The sequence below is a fragment of the Nicotiana tabacum genome, chromosome 21 (genome assembly GCF_000715075.1).
Source record: "Nicotiana tabacum cultivar K326 chromosome 21, ASM71507v2, whole genome shotgun sequence".
Lineage (NCBI taxonomy): Eukaryota > Viridiplantae > Streptophyta > Magnoliopsida > Solanales > Solanaceae > Nicotiana > Nicotiana tabacum.
This window is the reverse complement of record NC_134100.1, coordinates 90,126,025-90,148,274: the sequence shown is the minus strand read 5'-3', so window position 1 is coordinate 90,148,274 and position 22,250 is coordinate 90,126,025. Positions and strand designations below refer to the sequence as shown.

The following is a 22,250-nucleotide window of genomic DNA, read 5'->3' as shown; positions in this document are numbered from 1 at the left end:
TAGGAGAACCAATCACATGGTGTCTGATCCTAGTCTGTTGTCTAAGGCAGAAGAAGTCAAACCTAGTAACTCTAAGAAAGTTCACCTACCTGATGGAGAAGTAGCTAATGTCACACATATTGGTACTAGTATACTTTAGCATGGAGCACAATCGAAAATGTGCTATACATTCCTCGATTCAAATATAATCTGCTATTAGTGTCAAAAATAACTAAGGCTCTATAGTGTTGTGTCATTTTCCCCCCTAATTTCTGTATTTTCTAGGATCTTTATAGTGGGATCGGTTGATACTAAAGAAACATGATATCTTTACATTCTAGCACAACATGTAGCTAAGATACTTCAAACAAGGAGCATGACTGTTAAAGAAACTGAAGTAAAGAATCTGCAGAATGCAGCACAAAAAGAAGGAGTAGATGCTGATTTGTGGCATAGGAGGTTGGGCATGTGTCAACTGGAGTACTTCAAAAGTTGTTTTCATTAAAACTAGATAATTTTATATCTACCATAAATAAGTGTCATATGTACCCACTTGCTAAACACACTAGACTTCCATTCACTAGTAGCAATATCAAAACTACTCAATGTTTTGAACTAGTACATGTTGATGTATGGGGACCATATAGAGTCTCAACCTTTGATGGAAATAAATACTTTCTAACTATGGTAGATGACTTCTCAAGAATGACTTGGTTATTTCTTTTAAAGCTTAAATCAGATGTTTGTGTTGTGCTAAAATAATTTCGGTGCTATATACTTTCAATTCATATGCTCCAAATAACACAACTCTCATTCTCCTATTTTCTTACAACCTGATACCTCAACCTATGATTCATACCTCACATCTCAAACTGGAATCAACTATGGGCACAACACAGAGGTCAACCATGAAGAACTAGAGCCCTATACAAATCAAGAAGCAGAAATGCTTCCCATTGAAGATACATAACTTCCTATGGCAGATGATCTTGAAGAAGAAGCATGTCCATTAGATCATAGTCCTGTTCAGGAGCAAGCACTTGCACAAACACAACTTCATGGAATCAGTCTCTATAACCTGCTGGCATTAGAAGATCTACAAGAGATAGGAATCCACCTATTTGGCTAAAAGACTTGGTTTATCTGAATATTCATCAGAGTGTTCCTTATAACATAGCCAACTATGTAACTTACAGTGGTGTTTCTCCTAAATATCAGGCATATCTTGCAGCTTTTTCCTCTATTGTTGAACCTTCTTCCTTTGCTAAGGCCAGCCTAGATCCTAGATGGGTGGAGGCCATGCAATTAGAGATTGAGGCACTCGAGAGTAACAATACATGAGAGGTAGTATAACTTCCTAAAGGCAAGATTTCTATTGGGATGTAAGTGGGTATATAAAGTTAAATATAAGGCTTCAGGAAAGGTGGAGAGGTTCAAGGCCAGGCTAGTGGCTAAGGGATACTCTCAGAAAGAAGGAATTGACTACAAGGAGTCCTTTTCTCCTGTAGTCAAGATGGTAATTATAAGGACAATATTATCTGTTGATGCTGCTAAGAGATGGCACATCCATCAAATGTATGTGTATAATGTTATTTTGCAAGGTGATCTATTTGATGAGATTTTTATGGAGTTTCCACTAAGATTTAAGAGCCAGGGGGAGTCACATGCAGTTTGTAGGCTCATCAAATCCTTATATGGGCTTAAGCAAGCTTAAAGACAGTGGAATGAGAAGCTTACTGAAGCATTGTGTACATTTGGCTTTTCTCAGTTAATATGATCACTCTTTATTTGTCAAGAAGCTACCAGAATAAGGCATTATTATTGTGCTTGTGTATGTAGATGATATGCTAGTAATTGGTACTAGCTTACAATTGATAGAAAAAACAAAGACAGCTTTGCAACAAACCTTCAAGATGAAGGACTTAGGACAACTCAAGTATTTTTTGGGTATAGAATTTGCCAGGTCTGAGAAAGGAATTCTAATGCATGAGAGAAAATATGCATTAGAACTCATCTCAGAACTTGGACTTGGAGCAGCTAAGCCAGCTATAACACCTTTAGAGATGAATGCAAAATTGGCTACAAAGGAGTATGATGATCATCTGAAGACTCAAGAAAGTACAGAAGATGAGTTGTTGACTGATCCAGGAGCTTACCAAAGACTATATGGGAAGATGTTGTACCTAACAATAAAAAGACCTAATCTAACATTCAGTGTACAAACCTTGAATCAGTTTCTATAGCAATCAAAATGATCCCACATGGAGGCAGCTATGAGAATAGTCAGATATGTGAAAAACCATCCTGGCCAAGGAGTGCTACTGTCAAGTAATAACAAAGGTACAATATAAGCCTATTGCGATGTAGACTGAGCTGCTTGTCGGCACTCTAGGAAGTCTGTAACAGGCTTTCTAATAAAGCTAGGAGATTCCTTGGTATCCTGAAAGTCCAAAAAATAAGCAAATGTCTCAAGAAGTTCAGCAGAGGCAGAATATAGAAGTTTAGCAGCTGCAGTTGTAGAGCTAGTTTGGTTAACTGAATTAATAAAAGAGAATGGATTTGAAGTTCAGTTACCTGTTGATATCTACTGTGATAGCAAGACATCAATGCAAATAGTTGTTAACCCTGTGTTTCACGAAAGGACCAAACATATTGACATAAATTATCATTTCATAAGGGAGAAAATTCTGTTGGGATTAGTTAATACCAAATATGTAGGAACAAGGGAGCAGGTGGCAGATTTGTTGACAAAAGGCTTGAACATAGTTCAGCATGAAAACTTAAGTTCTAAGTTAGGTGTGTTTGATGTATTTGTACCACCTAGCTTGATGGGAGTATAGAGAAATGGGTCACTTAGTTGTACATAGAGCAGAGGCATTTTAGTCTATTTATCAGTGAGGTAGTTAGTAGTTCGTTAGGTCGGTTAGTTTGTTAATCTTAGTTAAGTTGTATAAATAGCAATGTATAGTGTATTGTTTCATTGAGTATGCGAGTACAAATAATTTCCTCTTCTCCATTTCACTTCTTCTCTCAAATCACATTGTCTTAGCTAGGGTTCTTCATCTCAGATCTGCTAATTTAGCAAAACATAAATTTGAGTTCAAGACTAAGTCTTTTACTATTTAATTTATTCATAATATTTTTCTGTAATCCTTTGAAATACTTGTCCTTAAGTAACACCGTTAACTCTCTCTCTCCACTCCGTTTAAGTTATTTCTCCTCTGCCATGTAATGACGTAAATATACTTTTATATAATAACAATAATTATACCTTAATCCCAAGCATGTAGATATATTTTTTTATGTTTATATTTTTTTTGTAATAAGTCTTAAGGCATTTAGTCATTTTAATAGATACAAAGGCGGACCTATGTTCTGAGTACAAGGATTATCAGACCCCGTTAATCTGGGTAAATTTTTTAAGTATATTTGTGTGTATATATATATATATATATATATATATATATATATATATATATATATATATATATATTAAAAAAAAAATATATTTTGCTTGGAACCCTTAAAATTATAAGTTGAGCAAACTTCATTTATGGCTGGCCGCTAGAAACTAATATCAGCCGCTAGCCACAAAATTGAAGTATGCATTTTATAGCCCAAAACTAATTAAAAGGCTAGCCACCGATCCAACTATCACGGAAATATAGTGTCGAGCTGCAGACATGCCGGATACTACGGCAGATTCTACGGAGGAATCTCGCCGGAGATTGGGAACTTGTCCGAGCTCGTACGTTTCGATGCTGCTAACTGTAAACTTTCCGGCAACATTCCGTCGGAGATAGGGAAGCTTAAGAAATTAGATACTTTGTTCTTACAAGTGAATTCTCTTTCTGGGTCTTTAATACCCGAAATTGGGTATCTAAAAAGCTTAAAAACTTTAGATTTATCCAACACTCTCTCTCTCTCTCTCTCTCTCTCTCTCTCTCTCTCTCTCTCTCTCTCTCTCTCTCTCTCTCTCTCTCTCTCTCTCTCTCTCTCTCTCTCTCTCTCTCTCTCTATATATATATATATATATATATATATATATATATATATATATAGTGTGTGGATTGAATTGAATTGAATTGATATATGTATAGAGATTTGGGGTGTTTGAAATTAGGGGTTGGGAGAAAGGGGAAGGAAAATAGGTCCTCGATCGAAGTGAGAGGGGGAAAGAAGGGAGAAAGAGGACTGGAATTGTTTGGTGGGTTTTGGGAGTTGGAATTTTGAAAATTCAAACGTGAATTGTAGTGTCTATTTCTGCTGCAGATGCTGCCTTCGTCCTTCCAACTTCCAAAAATAGATTTTAGAATTATTTTTGAATGGACTGTCACTATATAAAAATTATACAAAATAAACTGTCACCATACAATTTATATACAATAGACTGTCACTATACAAAATATATACAAAAATAGACTGTCATTATACAAAATATATACTAAATAGACTGTCACTGTACAAAATAGACTGTCACTATAGACTGTCACTATACAAAAATATACAAAATAGACTGTCATTTTACAATTTATATACAATAGACTGTCACTATACAAAAAATATACAAAATAGACTGTAACTATACAAAATATATACTAAATAGACTGTCACTATACAAAAAAATATACAAAATAGACTGTCATTATACAAAATAGACTGTCACTATACAACAAATATACAAAATAAATTATCACTATACAAAAAAAATACAAAATAGACATTTCAGGCTATTAAATGTAATATGTTTGGACCGGGGGGCATTTTCTGTCAATGGGCAAAAATATGGGCTATTAAAATTTTGAAGGGCTATAGAGGGTAGTTTTCTCTTAAAAGTTTGATGGGCGCATTGGTTGGACAATTCGCTCATGTGACCCACTACCTTCAAATCCTGAGTTCGTCTATGTGCTTATCAACTGCTTTTAGTCCGTTAATTAGCCAAATGGGCTTACATTTATTTTATAACTGTAGTATTTGGGCCAACTTGCGTGTATACCGACTAATTCCATGGGATAACTGCAAATAGTCTTACATTTAAACTGATAATTTTTCTCCAAAAAGAATTTCACTCGCCAATAAGAGCTTGATTCATTTTTGTTTGGATGAAAAGCGCACGTAATTTGCATGTAAATATGGCCCTCCAAAATATAGTACGACTAGAACCCGTGGAGATAGACTGTAGAACAAAATCTTATTATATTGTCCTTTGAGAAATTATTCGTATGAAGCTGGAAAATGAGCTGGGCTGACAAAGATAGCAAAAAAGGTGTGAAAATGATGGATCTGTGAGTATGCTAGTACAAGTACACAACAATATATGCTATGCTAATCGCAGTGTCATTTCAATTATTATAACTACCAACTAGCGTCATGGTGTTCGCGGTAAAGTGGTAAGTACTCCTTCATTTTTATTGAGAGATTTTAAATTCGAGTCCCGAGTGTAAATCCGCTTTAATTAGAAAATGCTTTACCCCTCGCGAATAGCAAACATTGAGCGGGAAATCAAAAAAATAATATATATTATAACTAGTAAGAGCATCAGTGAACAATGGTGTACGAATTCTCGTCACAAGTTTTATCATATTGATGAGATGTGTGTTAGATTTCTTGTCATAATTGCCCAACAACTATACATATAGAGATGAACTACCTTTGGTGGCATCTAAGAGAGAATAAGTGAAACGTCAATAGTTATAATAAATATTATTTACTTAGTTCCATTTTATGTACAGTATATAAGTTTCTTTTTTAGTTTATTCTAAAAAAGAACATATTTTAAATTTTTTATTTTATCCTTGATGAGATGAATTATATCCACACATCGTTTATGATTCGTTTAAGATCACAGCTTTCAAAAAAAATTGTTCTTTCTCAAACTTAGTACACAATCATACACTGTTAGTTAAATTAAAACGGAAATACTAAAAATCTTCTTTATTACACATTTAAAAAGAAAAACAAATATGTACTACTTATATTCAGAATGCATTAAAGGGTAGCGTGGTGCACAAAATATCTCGTGTTCATATAGGGTGCAGGAAAGGACCCTATCCCAAAAATCTTTTTCGTGACGTTACATGAACGCGGAATATTTTGTAATGCTTTTGTGAACATATTCATAATGCATGACAGTTTCCAAAATTTTGGATGGAATTAGGGGGCCACACTCCCAAAAGAGAAAATGTTTGTCAAATAGCCAAAAAGGGTAAAGATCTTGCAATATCAAACAATATGACAAATGGGTCATTCATGAGAATGTACCATGAAGATATACTTGGGTCCCTATGTCTTCTTAATACATAGATTCTTTGCTTCCTTATCCAGAATTCCAACTCAGCTTTACAGTTTATATGTGGTGCTCTCTTTAACTCATTTTGGACAACTTTTTTTCTTTTTTCTTTTTTCTTTTTTTTTTGGTAATGGTAATGTCTGGACTAGTTTATATTTTTGTTAATTATGTAATCGGTTATTTATTACTTTCCACCAGTATATATATCGGGTAATTTTGTATATCAAAACCTAGCATAGAGGCGGATGTAGCCTTTCGGCTACAGATTCAACTGAACTCATATCTTTTGACATGGAGTATGAATTTATATGTAAAAAACTATCAAAATTTCAATAAGTATTAGATTTGAACTCTTGATATATGTTAACAGTATAATGAGTGCAATGCTAAAAATCTTACAAAATGAAACCATTAAATTTAAATCTTGGATCTGCCGCTACCTAGTCATGATTTTCTATTATCTTCCCTACAAGTATATATATTTGATAACTCTATCCATTAAGGCTTAGGCAAATAGAAAAAAAAATTACCTCGCTATTTTCTTTTCTATAATTCATCCCTTACCTATTATCTCTTTTAGAACAATTAACCCAAATAGCCGCCAATCTAATCACTTAAATTCAGCCGGTGGAGGTATATACATATATAATTTATATATTATATGTGTATAGTTATGTATAATCTATGTATATGGCTAAAACAATAAACAATGAATATGACCGGCTATTTGTGTAAAGATCCCTATCTTTTATGCACCATACGTACCGAATAACTCCGTCCACTATAGTTTGAACAAATAAGAAAAACTTGCCTAGTATGATGATTATGTTGTATAAGAACAAAGGTGATATCAAAAATTATAAAAGCTATAGGGATATCAAGTTGCTTAGTCATACTATAAAAGTTTGGGAGAGGGAGGTGAAAGCGAGGGTAAGGAATACCGTATCTATATCCGAGAATCAGTTCGGTTTCATGACGGGACATTCGATTACGGAAGACATCCATCTTGTTAGGAGGTTGGTGGAACAGTGCAGGGATAGGAAGAAGGATTTGCATATGGTATTTATTGACCTAGAGAAAGCGTACGACAAAGTCCCTAGAAAGGTCCTTTATAGATATTTAGAGGCTAAAGGTGTTCTTGTAACACACACTGAGGTGATTAAGGACGTCTTCTTGTTGTTGTATGATGATGAGGTCGACATGTTAAAGGATAAAAAGAAGGGGGGGAAGTCAGCATTTTATACCATTTAAAACATAGTTCGTGTCACAAAAGAGGCTATCTTGATATTAATTAATATTTATGTCATTAGTATAGCTGTCTAATACCACCAAAAGTGAAGACCTAATTTTGCATATATAGCCACAGGAAAAATCCCTTAGTTATAATGGTATATCTAGCTCTAATTATGGCCCTTCTCAAATGAGGCTATGTAAGAAGCATCTTCAATTACTTTTGTCTTTCAAAATCTCTTTGCAAATCCCTGCTGATGGCAACCACAAAGCTTGAGAAATCATTAATATCAGACAAAATTGTTTTATTTCTAGAAGAGAAAAAATAATATACACGATTGCAATTATGAGGCTAATTAGTCAATGATCATGCTATATATAGGTTATAACATGTGCAAATTTAGCCAAAATTATTATGTTCCCATCTCTTAAGTCTCCGTTTGCACGCATGCTTGGCTTGGGATCATAATTATCTTGGATTAAAGAGTTCAATTATTTTTGCTTTATCAAGGTAATCTCATTATGAAGATTGCAATCTCAAGGAAATCGTAATACAAGAGAACTATTAAAGCAAAGTTTTATGTATTGTCGGTGAAAAAAAATATTTTACACAATCAGGTTATTTATAAGATAATTACAAGTAAATTTCTGTAATAAATATTAATTAGTAATCTAATAAAAATGTTAACTTGTCTGCTGTTACACGTTAAACTACACTGATAATATAAGAAAATTTTATATTATTTTTGTATATAATTTAAATCCTTGAAAGTAATATACTCGATTACTCTAATCTTGTTTTATTATGGTGGGGTTAGGAATTGGGTGCAATTCTCTTGCTTAGAAGTAAGAATGTGTTACTTTCTAGGGACAAAGATGGCTTTTACGAAACATGTTGCTGTAGTATATTTGAAGTTTGGGCAATCTAAAAGTCAGATCCATATTTCGGAAAGGGAAGAAAGTTTAATTAAGCATGTAAAACATAAAATAGGTGGGACTAAGCCTAAAAAAAGGATTGGAGAAAAGTGCATAAAGTTAAAAGCCATTAACTTGGCTATTCTCCGGTAAGTTAAAATAATAATTATGTCTCAATTTCGAGTAAGTTAAAGTCTATTATATAAATCTTCATTATTTATATCAGTGTAAGTGAATTTAGAATTTAAACTTAATTGGATTCAACCTTTAAGATTTTATTTATATCAGTATAAGTGAATTTAGAATTTAAACTTAATTGGATTCAACCTTTAAGATTTTAACGACCGAACGCTTCACTTTAGAGATTATGCGTTCAAAACTTAATATTTCTTGTAAATATATCCGCTGAAAACAGGATGTTTGCAGTGGGTTGACAACCAACATAAAAATAAATTTCTCACTGTGCTCTGGAATGTTATAATACTTTTTAAAAAATTTTAAAAAAAATAATATGGATGGTCTCTATGCCTTATTTGTCATACAAAACCAACAACAAAAAATCCAGTAGAATCCCAAAAGTAAGATCTGAGAAAGTAGTATGTACACGGACATTGCCCCTGCCTCAAGAAGTTAGAGGCTATTTTCTGTGACCAGCTAACCAGAGGGGCATCTTTCACCTTATTTTCTATGAAGTAGTTAGTATCTAAACTGCCAGTGAACAACTGTGAGAAATACCAATGCACAGAAACCATTGCCTTAAGCACTAATTCAATGTCATTCATCATACAGGATCCATAAACAATATATAAGCATCGCAGTAACTGTACAAGCAAAAATACTGCATATAAAACCACATCTAACAGCAAAATGCAGCTTGCTTTTTATTAGCTGTTGGAGGGAGAAAAAAAGGAGAGGGCAAATGGTAGCCGCCTCTATAGAGCTGATACATATTCTCACCCCAAATTTTGACTATCACAGTTCTACGAATGCCTGCAAACAGGAATGTCCCACCTCCCAAGTTTTACACAGCTGGAACCTTTTTCCCATCTTCTATGAAGAATACTGCAGATGCTGGAACCTGAGAGCCGCAAAGTGAAGGAGCTTCAGCTGGCATTTTATGAAATTGGGCAATTGAAGAAAATTCAATTAAATTTCTAATTTCTAATTTTGTTAAATTAAAGCAAAAAAATTCCTCTTTTTACGTTAGTGTTATTGTCTTCAGCATTGGTCCCAATTTTGTCTGATCATAAATAGTAGCGACTAGGGGTGGCAAAATGGTTAAAAGAAAACAATTTTTTTTTATGAAGTAAGGGATATCATTAATGGCATCAAGTAGATGCAATTAGTACAAAAGATAGCAAATGCAAAAGTGAGTTTGTTAGCTCAATTACAATGTGGCCTATACTAAAGATAAGGAGCTAACAAAGTCCAAAAACTGAAAGAGATTACTCCAGCTATATAAAAATAAAAGACAACTAGCCTTGAGAATGTGATTCGGAGTTGATATTCCATCAAAAAACATCTTCGGTTCCTAAAAAATGGGTTGGATAATGAACTTTTTAAAAACGGGTCAGATATGGATAAAAACCATATTATCCATTTAGAAAATGGATAACCAGTGGATAACTAATGGGTTTAACTTTTACATTTGTAAAGCCTCAAATTGGGGGTTCCTCGAGTTTGGGAGACTAGGAATTCTCCCAAAAGTGATCATATTCAAGAAACCATGGATAACATGGTTGGGTACCCATATTATCCGCCGGTTAACCCCTTTTTTATCCGTATTAAATATGGGTTGGGTCGGATAATTTATCCGTTTTTCATTAACCGTTTTGACTCGTCCCATATCCAACCCGGCTCGCCCGTTTGCCACCCCTAGTAGCGACCAAGATGCTTTTACAAACTTCTTTAGTTGAATGAAACTCCTATGTGCATACCACAGAGGTGCATGTATTTGATTCATTTGATTAGTGAAGTACTTCTATGACCAAAGGAGTACATGCTAATGTAAACTTAGTTTCTTCTTATTAGTCAGAAAAAACAGGACGACATTTATTATCGTAGAGGTCGACATTTATAATTATGGTAGATAATGCAGCCGCAACAGCAGCCATAAGTTTCTGTTGGACAGGTAAAGTACCAGCCTGAGACACATATAAAGACAATAATCAGAAGGTAAAAAACATACATCTCGCCAGGTTTCTGTAATAAAGTCCACAATGTCATATGATATGTCCCCTTGAACATCAATCTGCTCCTTTTCAGTTGGGCCCTGAAGCATCAATCCACGTCAGGCATACATCTAACTCATATTGGAGAAAATTAGAAACCACAACTTCAACACACCTTAACCACAGAAGCTCCAGTAGCAAACTTTTTACCAAGCTTTTTTGAAGCATCACTTAGTTTAACACCTAAAATTGTCCAAAATAAAGCCAAGCTAAATGCTTTAGCAACTTGGAAGAAGGAAAAAGATTGAAAGAAAGACTGAGCAAGATAATACATATTAAACTATAGATATTGCTCACCAAAGAGATCGAGGCCCTTGATGGTAGTGATACTTTTCCGTCTGTTTCTTGTGACCTTTTCGATAACAATCTCCTGCCTCTCCTACAAAATAACTAAGTTTATCTACTTATAAAGTTTGCTTACAAGTCCCATTATCACAGGATGATCTTTTGAGATCATGACACCACAGCTAAACCAATGAATAAAACTCCATATTGCCTGAAAATGAGAGATCAGACATTTTATAGAAAGTTTCTCAAATATAGTGAGGACTAAGGTTAGCATTAGGCGAGATGATAGTTTCAGTTGTCATTGCTAGGCCAGATCTCCTGACGGAGAGAGAGGGAAAGAGAAGAATGCACCAGATTTATATAATAGCTAATAACATAAAGGAATAATTGGTAGTTGAAATGTGCTAGTAGACATGCCTCACTTGCTGTTTTGCCATGCCAGAATGGAAACTAGTTCCTGCCAAATGACCTGGGATTTTCATGCTCAGTTTAACACAATAAGATGGAGTCATTTCAACCAAATTCACTAGAGAACTTTCCAAATACATTTTAGTGAGTTTCCCTAGTTGTTCTAAAGTGTCTGACATAGAACTTTCTTTGAAGAACCATTTTATAGAGTTCCTCCAAATAGACATCCTATGAAGGATGATCATTCTCAAGGTCATGGACCATTTGTTTTTTTTTCCCAATAAGAAACCTTTATTTCCTCCACAGCCTCACATAGTCACAGAAAGCAATTTTCTTCGCAATATCTATATTGCATCCACAATCATGAAACCAGATATGAACTGCAAGCATCTTAACAGAAAGGGTTGCAGAAAACAGGCCATACGACAACCTCCCAGATTCGTCTAGGTCAGATTTAATTACATTGGTCCAAAGGAGCAAACCCGTGATTTGCAGAACAAAGGAGATTAAAAGAGTTATTCTAATTATTTCAATCATTTCACAGATCAGGCATTTGAGATTCATCGATGCAATGAGATACTAAACATTGGACCTTCAACTGAAATTGATTAATGCAACAATATAAAATTCCCAAAGACAAAAGACATTGTAAGTTAGAAGTTAAGACCAATCCAATGATTTTTTTCCCTGGTTGGTAAAATTATTATTTATGTTTTTTGTTTGAGAAGGCTAGTTGGTAAAATTAATGGATTACGCTCTTTTTATTTTTGTAGTTTCTGTTTACTGCCTCTTTTGCTAAGGAGAAACTACTAAGCAAGCTTGCACATTCATATTGCAGGGAAAACCCTTTCCGAAACATTACAGCTTCAAGCAAGTTCAACTAGGTGAAATACTCCTTTTGTCCCATTTTATGTAAGGTTTTTACCTGGGCATGGAGTTTAAGAAATTAAAGGAGACTTTTGACATGTAAGCTAAAAATACGCTAAGTACCAAATTTATCATTTTAACCGAGTGATGGTGAGAGTTCCACGTGTCTTTTCATTTGTTCTGTCCTTGTAAAGATAAAGTTTTATATCAAGAGAGTCCTAATAACTCATGCCATCAAGAGTAAAATGGGGATGTTAAGATTAAAAAGTTTTCAAAAATAGTTTTCAAAAAGAAAAAGGCATATTTCTTTTTGGGACAGATTAAATAGAAAATTGTGTCACATAAAATGGGTTAAAGGCAGTAAAATCCATCCAAATTTGAAAATAGAGGATAAAAGCAAGATTTGCAACTTAATAGCGCAACGAGAAAAGGTGAAATTCAGTTAGACCGGCCCAATATCATTTATATGTTGCTCAAACTAAAACCTGGAACAACAATGAAAAGTTTTACGGGCACAGGAATTCAAAGGATTACAAGAGCATCACTGAACTGAATTTGCTCAGTGCTTATAATATCACATGGATGGCACAGAGCCATACCATTTTTGAAAGAGGGATTAGCATACATTAGACAAAGAAAAATGGTTGGAACTTCTTACTTTCTTTTTTATCTTTCCACCAGGAAGACGCTTGACTTCTTCTTGCTTGGATGTTGAAGAACCTGACCCAACAAAGGTAATAAAAAGTTTAAGAACAGAATTCAATTTGTACATGCAAACTGGAACAAGATAAAATGAAATCCAAAAAACTTAGAGCTCTTCGTTCAAAATTTTACTACAACTATTAGCCCCACAGGGAAGGGAGGACAGGGTTTAAAACATCAAATCCAGCAGACATATCACATTATACCAGAATTTATTCTTCCAAGAACACAAAAACCCAGAAAAGCATATCGAAAGGGGACGGCTGAGAAGGTTAAAAACAGGATTGTATTTCTGAGGAATCAGATGAATGGATTTCAAAATCAAACCCAGAGTTCTTTAACACTTGTCCACCGAAGAAATTAAAGAACTGAAATGAAAAGTTGAGACGAGAAAAAAGGAGTTCAACATCTCTTTTATATTGTTTCGTTATTACTCCTTTAAGAATTAGCACAAATGAGCTACACACAATGGTGATCTTCAATCTTCACTTTCTCAGCATTTAATAGAGAGGTCAGACAAAAGTGCTCCTCTCACCATTCATGGCCATTAAGGTAATGCAATGCCTTAGCAAAGTGTAGCAAGAAGAAACTGAAAGGGGTTGGTGAAGTGGCTTCCATGTAGCAACATAAGGAGTACAACCCACTCACGATTGTCTTTTCTACGACACCCTCACTTTACAAATGTTGGCAGAGCATAACTAGTCCAGGTAATGGAGGACAGTGAATGTAGATTGACGGCCATTATTAAAGTAGAAATCAAATTACGATGAATCTCATATTGATGAATTTGTTGGGACGTGTTCGTCTAGGAAGACAATATTTGACATTTGAGTTTTAGCGTTAAATTGGTAAATGGTTCCACCTCATTTCCGCCTGGGTATGAGAAGTACAAACAAGGCTTCACGCATAATGGATAAGTGTGGATAAATAAGTTAGACTCGCCACATCAGCGCCCGGATGCGGTATTAGACAGTACAGGATTCCCATCCAAAAGATATTAGATAGCAGTGTTTTGGAGAGCGAGAAGCGGAAAAAAGCGAGGAGGCCTCGCTTCACCGAAGCGAGAAGCGTGAAGCGAAGCGCGCGCTTTTTTCATGTGAAGCGCAATATAACACATAAATAAATAAAAATTAAATAGGCATAGATAAATGACCAAGAACTCAATAAAAATAACATATTAAGCAAATGTTTCAATTCTTAAATTAAGAAGTAAATAATAAATATTAAAACTAGATAGTCAATAATCCTCAAAAGTCATAACATATTAAGCAAATGCAAAACCAAATCACAAAAGGAATGTTAAAACATGGCATAACAGTGAACATCAGAAAATAGAGCAGTGAACAGTGAACAGCAGAAATTAAAACAAAAAAAAAAAAAAAAAAACAGAGCACAAGCATAAATTAGAAAACAGGGGTGAACACAGAAATAAGAACTGAAAAAATATATAGAAAAGAAGAAAAGAACAGAGGAGAGAAGTCGAGCAATGAACAGTGAAGTGAGTGAACAGCAGAAATTAAAAAAAAACACATAGCACAAGCATAAAACAGGGCAGAACAGATAAATAAGAACTGAAAAAAATAGAAAAGAAGAAGAGAAAAGAGGAGAGGAGTCGAACAGTGAACACTGAAGCAGAGAAAATCAGAAGAGGAAGAGAAGAGAAGAAAGAACTGAAGGAGAAGAGGAGAAGAAGAGCAGAAGTGAAACTTACCTGAAGAGCAGAAGAGAAAAAGTTGAAGGTTGCAGTCGTCGCTTGCAGCAGAGAAGCAGATGTTTGGAAGAAGTGTGCGCAAGTGTATTTGCAAATTCTTTTTAAGAAAACCCTAGGCAGCCGCTGGACCTCGCTTAAGCGAGCTTTTCTGCGCTTTTTTCATCGCCTCGCTTCTCGCTTTTTAGGGTGAAGCATGCGCTTATTTACCAATGCCGCGCTTTAGGGCAGAAAGGGGCAGACCCCTCGCCTCGCCTCGCTTCAGCGCTTTAAGCGAGAAGCGTACGCTTTTAATAACACTGTTAGATAGGTATTTCGTACATAGTGCTGTTGACAGGAAAGTCAAACGGTATCAATGGATTCGTTAAAGAGATTGAAAGATGTCAGGTGAAAGATTTCCGTGTTATAACAAGGCTCTATTAGGAAAGTAGGAGTGGAGATATGGGATAGAAGAGCACATACTACGGAGAAAGGTGATAGTGTAGAAATACATAACAATACGTGGGGGTTAGAGTGTTGAGAGTAGTAGTATAAGTGATGTGGTTAGTGGTGTAACATAACTTAACCATAGTTTAGCCAACCATAGTTAGAAGTTAGTTAGAGTGGTTATACTTGTATAAAGAGGACACGTTACTATATAGTTGAAAACAACAGAAATGAAGATTCATTTTCTTCCCCAATTTTCTCTTCTCTGTTCTTAGCTGCGATTGTTCTCTCCTAAATTCTATCTCGTTCCACAAATTTAACATGGTATCAGAGCCAATTACTAAGCGATTTTAGGGATTTCTTTGCAAGGTCAAAGTAAATCGAGAGAATCAGCTTCAATTTTCCTCAATTTCTTCAATTTCTTTCAAAATCGGTAACGACGATCTGTGATCGGAACCCTAATTTTGCTTCAATTAAGTAATTGTGAGTAGATTTCTGCAATTTTCCATGGCGATTGGTGACAATTCCGGCGATAGAACCACCGCAGCAATAGCACCGACTAGAACTGTGAATAGCGGGAACTTTATTCTAGACCATAATCACCCACTCTACTTACATCCATCTGATGGATCAGGTTCGTTATCGATTGGTTTGTTATTAACTGGAATGGAGAATTATACGTTGTGGAGTCGAGCTATGAAAGTAGCTCTTCTAGGAAAGAATAAACTCTGTTTGGTAGACGGTACTACCTCGAAAAGTGATTTTGGACCGGATTAGCTCATAAGTGGGATCGTAGCAATGCTATTGTTACTTCGTGGTTGATGAGCAATGTTAATTCACACCTCCTTACTGGTGTTCTATTCTCAGAGAATGCTCAAACTGTTTGGGCACAACTTAAGGAACGGTTTGACAAAGTAAATACTTCGAGGCTTTATTACTTGCACAAAGAAATTTTTACTTCTACATGGGATATCGTCTGTTTCTGTCTATTTTACAAAATTAACTGCCTTTGGGCTGAATATGATGCTATATTACCACCACCTCCTGTTAAGGATTATGTTGAACAGCTGGAATTTCAGAGATTATTGCAGTTCTTAATGGGGTTGAACGATAGTTTTGAGCAAGCTAGAAGTCAAATTTTGATGATGCCTAATATCTCTTCCATTAACCAAGCTTATGCTATGATAGTTCAAGATGAAAGCAGAAGAATAATCTCAGGCAACCATTTCAACACACATACAGGACAGGTTGAACCTACTGCTATGTTTACCAGGGAACAAGCCAAGGAAGAATTTCAGCATAGAATGTGAGTATTGTCACCAGAAGGGGCATACAAAGGCAGGCTGCTACAAGTTGATGAAGTGTGAATTCTGTAACAAACCAGGTCATTCGAAGGATAATTGCTATAAAATAGTGGGCTATCCATCTGATTTTAAGCCTAAGAGAAAAGTTAATGCAACGCAAATAGAAAGCAACGTCTCACTGGAAGCAAACAAAGGAGTTCCAACACACATGTTCACAAATGAAAAATATTCTCAGATCCTACGGCTGTTGAACAAAAGCTCAATTAGTGAATCAAGTGGCACTGTGGCAGCAATAGCAGGTACTTCTCTTTATAACAATATTAGCATTCCTAAGTGGATTGTAGTCACAGGAGCTACAAACCATATGATAGGAAATAAAGAATTGTTGCACCATGGAACACAAACAGAAAATGCTTGACAAGTTCAACTACCAACAGGAGATTCTTCCAATATTACTCACATAGGGGACTGTCAATTGTCAGGAGGTGACACTATTAAGAATGTTCTATGTGTTCCTGCCTTCAAGTTCAATCTTTTGTCTGTCTCCAAGGTGACAAAAGACCTAAAATGTTTTGCTTCCTTTTTCCCTACATTTTGTGTATTTCAGGACCTCTTGTCTGGGAGGGTGAAGGAGATTGGTAGGGAGGAAGATGGGTTGTACACCATGACCTCAGTGGAGTCACACAACAGATTGCATTCTTGCAAGGCTTTTGCAGTTATCAAACAAGGGGATCCAGATATATGGCACAAGAGAATGGGACATGTACCTCTGCCAGTTCTTAGAAAATTACAATGTTTCAGAAATAGTAGACTTTAATAATGCTCATAGGTGTGAGATCTGCACCTTGGCAAGACAAACTAGAATGTCATTTCCACTAAGTACTACAAGAAGTGTTGAAGCTTTTCAACTAATTCACATGGATGTTTGGGGACTCTACAAGATTGCTACCTATAATGGAATAAAACTCTTTCTTACATTAGTGTATGATTACACTAGATGGACTTGGACTTTCTATTGAGATTGAAATCTGATGTAGTTTTCATACTTAAAAACTTCCTTGCTATGATTAAAACTCAATTTGGCAAGTCTATAAAGATGTTTAGATCACATAATGGAAGTGAATTTTTTAATAATCATTATAGAGAACTATTTCAGTTACATAGGATCCTACATCAAAGTTCATGTCCTTACACACCCCAACAGAATGGGGTAGTAGAGAGAAGACACTGACACATTTTAGAAATTGCAAGGGCTATCAGATAGGTTACTGTATTTGACAATCACCAGACCTGACATCTCATTTGCAGTCCAAACCTTAAGTCAGTTCATGCACAGTCCTAAGTCATTTCACATGGAAGCTGCCCTCAGAGTTGTGAGGTATGTTAAACACTGTCCAGGTCTAGGGGTGTTAACGAAGGCTGAATGTTCTGGATCTCTATCATCCTTCTGTGATGCTGATTGGGCAGTATGTCCCAACAGCAAAAGATCTATAACAGGATATTTAGTGAAGTTTGGCGACTCCTTCATTTCATGGAAATCTAAGAAACAATCAACAGTTTCCAGAAGTTCTGGTGAGGCAGAGTACAGGAGTCTTGCTTCGATTGTAGCTGAGATTGTTTGGCTTGTTGATATGTTTAAAGAGTTAGGGGTTGAACAACAAGCTCCAGTTCCTATTTACAGTGATAGCAAGTCAGCAATTCAGATTGCTGCCAATCCTGTCTTTCACGAACGGACCAAACACACATTTTGTGCGTGAAAAGATTCAGTCGGGATTGATTCACACCATCTATGTTAACATTGTTGATCAGCAAGCTGATATCCTCACTAAAGGCTTGAGCAGGATGCAACATGGCTACTTATTATCCAAGCTAGGGATGAAGAATATCTTCACCTCCTCTAGCTTGGGGGGGAGAGTGTTGAGAGTAGTAGTATAAGTGATGTGGTTAGTGGTGTAACATAACTTAACCATAGTTTAGCTAACCATAGTTAGAAGTTAGTTAGAGTGGTTATACTTATATAAAGAGGACACGTTATTGTTCAGTTGAAAACAACATAAATGAAGATTCATTTTCTTCCCCAATTCTCTCTTCTCTGTTCTTAGCTGCGATTGTTCTCTCCTTCTAAATTCTATCTCGTTCCACAAATTTAACATAGAGGACTACAAGAATCATTGTCCCTTTACGGTGTGGCATTCGAAGGAACATTATGAAAGTATGAGAAGAGTTTAATGAGCGCATTACATTCAAAGTAGGGAATGGGAGCAGGAGCGGCTTTTGGAGGCACATGGTATAGAGATAACAGTTTGAGGCTCACATTTCCAAACATCTACAAATTCTCGTGCCAAAAGGAGATGATAGTCCAACAGGCACGAAGAATACAAAGGTTAGTGCTCTTTGGGACCTAAGGTTTAGGGGGAACCTTCAAGACAGGGAGGTGCCAGACCTCCAAAGCCTGATTGAAATGCATTATAAACATAGCTTGAGAACCAAGATTTATGGAGGTAGGGATGGAAGCAGTGGCATGTTGGTAGTAATCTTTTTTTTTTTTTTTGATAACCGTGGTGTTCGGGCCAGCTTGCGCGCACCACGGGATATCTGCCACCTCCCACCAGCAACAGGTAACAAGTAACTCTTATTACAGTTCCAATAAGCTTTTAACCAAGGAGGACTCTGGTTTGTTGAGTCCCACATCAGCCACTAAGGGAGGGGAAGACTTCTTTATATGATCTTAGACAATCTTTAACTCATGAGCTAGCTTTTGGTGTTGAGTTAGGGCCAAAACCATTTATCATGGTATTAGAGATAGAGCCAGGCCCATTTCAATTCATTTAATGATGTTGACCCTCTATCTTATATTGTTCACACTCTAATAGTCTAGTCTTGGGCACACGGGGGTTGTCGAGTCTCACATAGACCATGAAGGTATGGAAAGACCTCTTTATATGGTCTTGGGCAATCCTCACCTCATGAGCTAGCTTTTGGGATTGAGCTAAGCCCTCACCTATCGGTATGGATACTGAGGGAACCAAGAAGTGTGTGCTTTTTCACTTGGTAGGCAACAAGGGGAGTGATTCTGATAGCTAAAAGCTTGAGGAATAGAAGGATCGCATTTGTTAGCTAATGCTAAATGTGCAAAAACTCAACCGATGATGTGGATCATCTCCTTTTGTACTTCCAACTAGTTATACATCTGTGGAGGTTTTGAGATGGTTCAGCACGAAATGGACAACACCAAGCAGGTAAAGGAGGCTCTATTCAGTTGTGCTTACAGAAGACAGAAGGGAAGACTCACGACATGAGATGTTGCCCATTTGTGCCCTGGTTATATAGAAAGAGAAAATGTAAGAGCTTTTGATGGGATAGGTAATGACATTATACATTGGAATTAACCTCTTAATTTTAGTTTCCTTTTGGTGCCCCAATGAGGTCCCAATTTGTATACAACATCGGGCATCTTTCAAAGAGAATCATATAGTTTTGTAGGTTCTCTACTTTCAGTATACAGATGTTGTTTTCAACATTAGTTAAGGTTATAAAAACAAACATCTACCTGATTAGAGAAAATTATGGTGCTTTTATTTCACTAAAGTAAAGAAACCGGTGATTGAAGTTAAATGAAAATAAATATTTTTGACACGCGTACTCCAAACTAACACGAGAGTGATATAGCAAAAAGAACTTCACCTTCTGAGATTGAAGTCGACTGGAGCTGATCAGAGACTTTATCAGCTTCTTTTCCATTTGAGTCTGCAAAAAATAAACAAATCATAAAAAACAAGCAAGCAAACAAACATATAAATAAATAAAGTAGCACAAAATTAACGTAAACACGACTATCATGTATATATGATCGCAAAAAGAAAATGCTCATTTTCCTATATTTACAAGAATGCTACGGTTAGGGTTTTGTTTTAACCTTTAAGGAGATCCGGATAGAGATCGGGTGCATTTTGGATCAACCAGGGTTTGCATTTCTCAAATTCGGATCCGAATTCACAGTACTCAGCGGGTAACCCGCAAACTGCACAATATAGAACTTCTACTGGTTGTGGCTTCTCCGCCATTACAGAACTCAAATTTCTGTGAGGAAGATTTTGAAACTTGAAGATGATTGTTAAACAAACGACGGCGTTTTAAAGTGACGTTATAATTATAATATGTGTATAGGGAATAAGCTTTTAGCAAATTTATTAAGCAAAAAAAGGGAAAAATTATAACCGTACAGAAAAGGAATAAAAGAATATTTGCACTAGTATTATTGATTGAGAGAACAAACTTTAAGTGTCGTTTAGTTTGAAAAAAAGTTATGTTATGATTAGTTATATTGGAATTGGTTATGCAAAGATTATTTATTCTTATTGTATTTTTTTTATTGACTACTTGGTATGTTGTAGTAATATTGCGATTGTCACTTTTAATGTTTTATTCTGGGATTAATACGGCACACTCTGCAGTAATAAGTTATCCCTGATTATTTTATTCCAGATTATTTTTGCTTATCCGTCATATCAAACGACCCCTTAGAGTGAACTGAGTTTATTTCTTTTTTAATCAAAGATGTGTATAAAAAATTTCAGCAAAATATTATTCTCTCGATCAAATTTCATAAAATCCTTTTATTTGTAATTTAGTTGTCTTTTAGTTATTCTATCTTACTGGTCTTAGGGTAAGCGCGATGCGCGTGAATCCTGTCTCAATGAGTATAAATTTATTTAAAAGTAGTATTGAGTTATACAATAAAAGTGTAAGTTCCTAAAGATAGTCGTGAATATTGGTTGTGTATAACTAACTTAATAATTGAAGAAATTATATCAGAAGTCCTCGATCATCAATAACTCAACCTAACATTTGTTCCAGGTTTGTAATTTCATAATTTCAGTTTCACCGCAAGCCTTGAAAATCTAAATAATCTTGAAGGATATAATTTACAACATATAAGCTGACAACTATTAATCTACAAACTTTAAATAAATACAAATCAAAGTACAATAATAAACAAAACAAAAAAGACATTAAAAAAAAGGCAAAAAGGCCTTGTAGCCACTTAAACTTGCACCTGATTTTCACCCCGGTAATTAAACTTTCTTCTTTCCTATTTAAACACCTTTACTTGTATATTTGAGAATTAGCGTGCTACAAATTCACAAAAACGTGACAATCCAGTCAGCAAAAGACCAATTAAAATCATACACGTGGAAAGCACAAAAACACATTCCCCGCCGACTATTTCCCCCCTCTTTTTGACGTGAGACTAAACAAGTTGTCTGCAACAATATGAAAATCCAAAGAATGATATATCCAGCAAAACAAAAAGAAAAAGAAAACAATTGTTAACGGTTGCCAATAGAGTGCTTCAACAATGGAGGTCTAGGATTTTTTGCAAATAATGAAGAAGATAGTCTTTAAATAAATGCCCTTATTACCATTGGGCATTGAAAAAAGGAGCTTCACGCTTCAGGCTAACGTGAAATACACGCAAAGCAGCTTACTAGGACTAACATATGCCACATGCGTATGGTCAACGGTCAAACAAATTTTTTAATTCTCAAATATACAAGTAGAGGTGCTTAAATGGGAAAGCTGAAAGTTTATTTATCGGGATGAAAATCAGGTGCATGTTTAAATGGTTATGAAGCCGTTTTACCTAAAAAGAAAATAAGCAAGCTAGTAAGAGAATCTACAATTGAAAGCTAGCTAATGAACACACTCATATTTTGCTAAATGTATAAAAATTTAAAGATCTCATAAATTATCTTGTTATTTTTGTGCATATTATTGATTTTTGCTCAACATTCCGCATAATTGTAATTGCGCATTTAAAACTTTTGAAAGTTAAAAGTATAATATTGAATAATTTTATTGGTGCAGTAGTCTTGTATATTTTTAAAAAGTGAACTATCTCT

At 35.4% G+C, this 22,250-nt stretch overlaps 1 protein-coding gene across 1 annotated transcript; it reads right to left on the bottom strand.

Moving 5' to 3' along the window:
* Positions 1-9,140: 9,140 nt before the first annotated feature.
* On the bottom strand, positions 9,141-20,454 carry LOC107781414 (translation machinery-associated protein 22-like). Its single transcript, XM_016602114.2, has 7 exons — positions 20,264-20,454; positions 20,032-20,094; positions 12,866-12,927; positions 10,942-11,023; positions 10,760-10,827; positions 10,602-10,685; positions 9,141-9,491 (listed from the first exon to the last, which is right to left on the bottom strand). Exons 1-7 carry the CDS (start codon positions 20,409-20,411, stop codon positions 9,435-9,437), a joined length of 564 nt encoding a protein of 187 aa, XP_016457600.1. The 5' UTR covers positions 20,412-20,454; the 3' UTR covers positions 9,141-9,434.
* Positions 20,455-22,250: the final 1,796 nt, after the last annotated feature.

What these genes read in the sequence shown, in the direction of transcription:
- LOC107781414 (XM_016602114.2), bottom strand. Translation starts at nt 20,411, where the DNA reads ATGGCGGAGAAGCCACAACCAGTAGAAGTTCTATATTGTGCAGTTTGC. An exon ending in CTATCCGGATCTCCTTAAAG is followed by an intron (nt 20,095 to 20,263) that starts GTTAAAACAAAA and finishes TATTTTTTGCAG; the next exon opens with ACTCAAATGGAAAAGAAGCT. An exon ending in CTGGAGCTTCTGTGGTTAAG is followed by an intron (nt 10,686 to 10,759) that starts GTGTGTTGAAGT and finishes TTGATGCTTCAG; the next exon opens with GGCCCAACTGAAAAGGAGCA.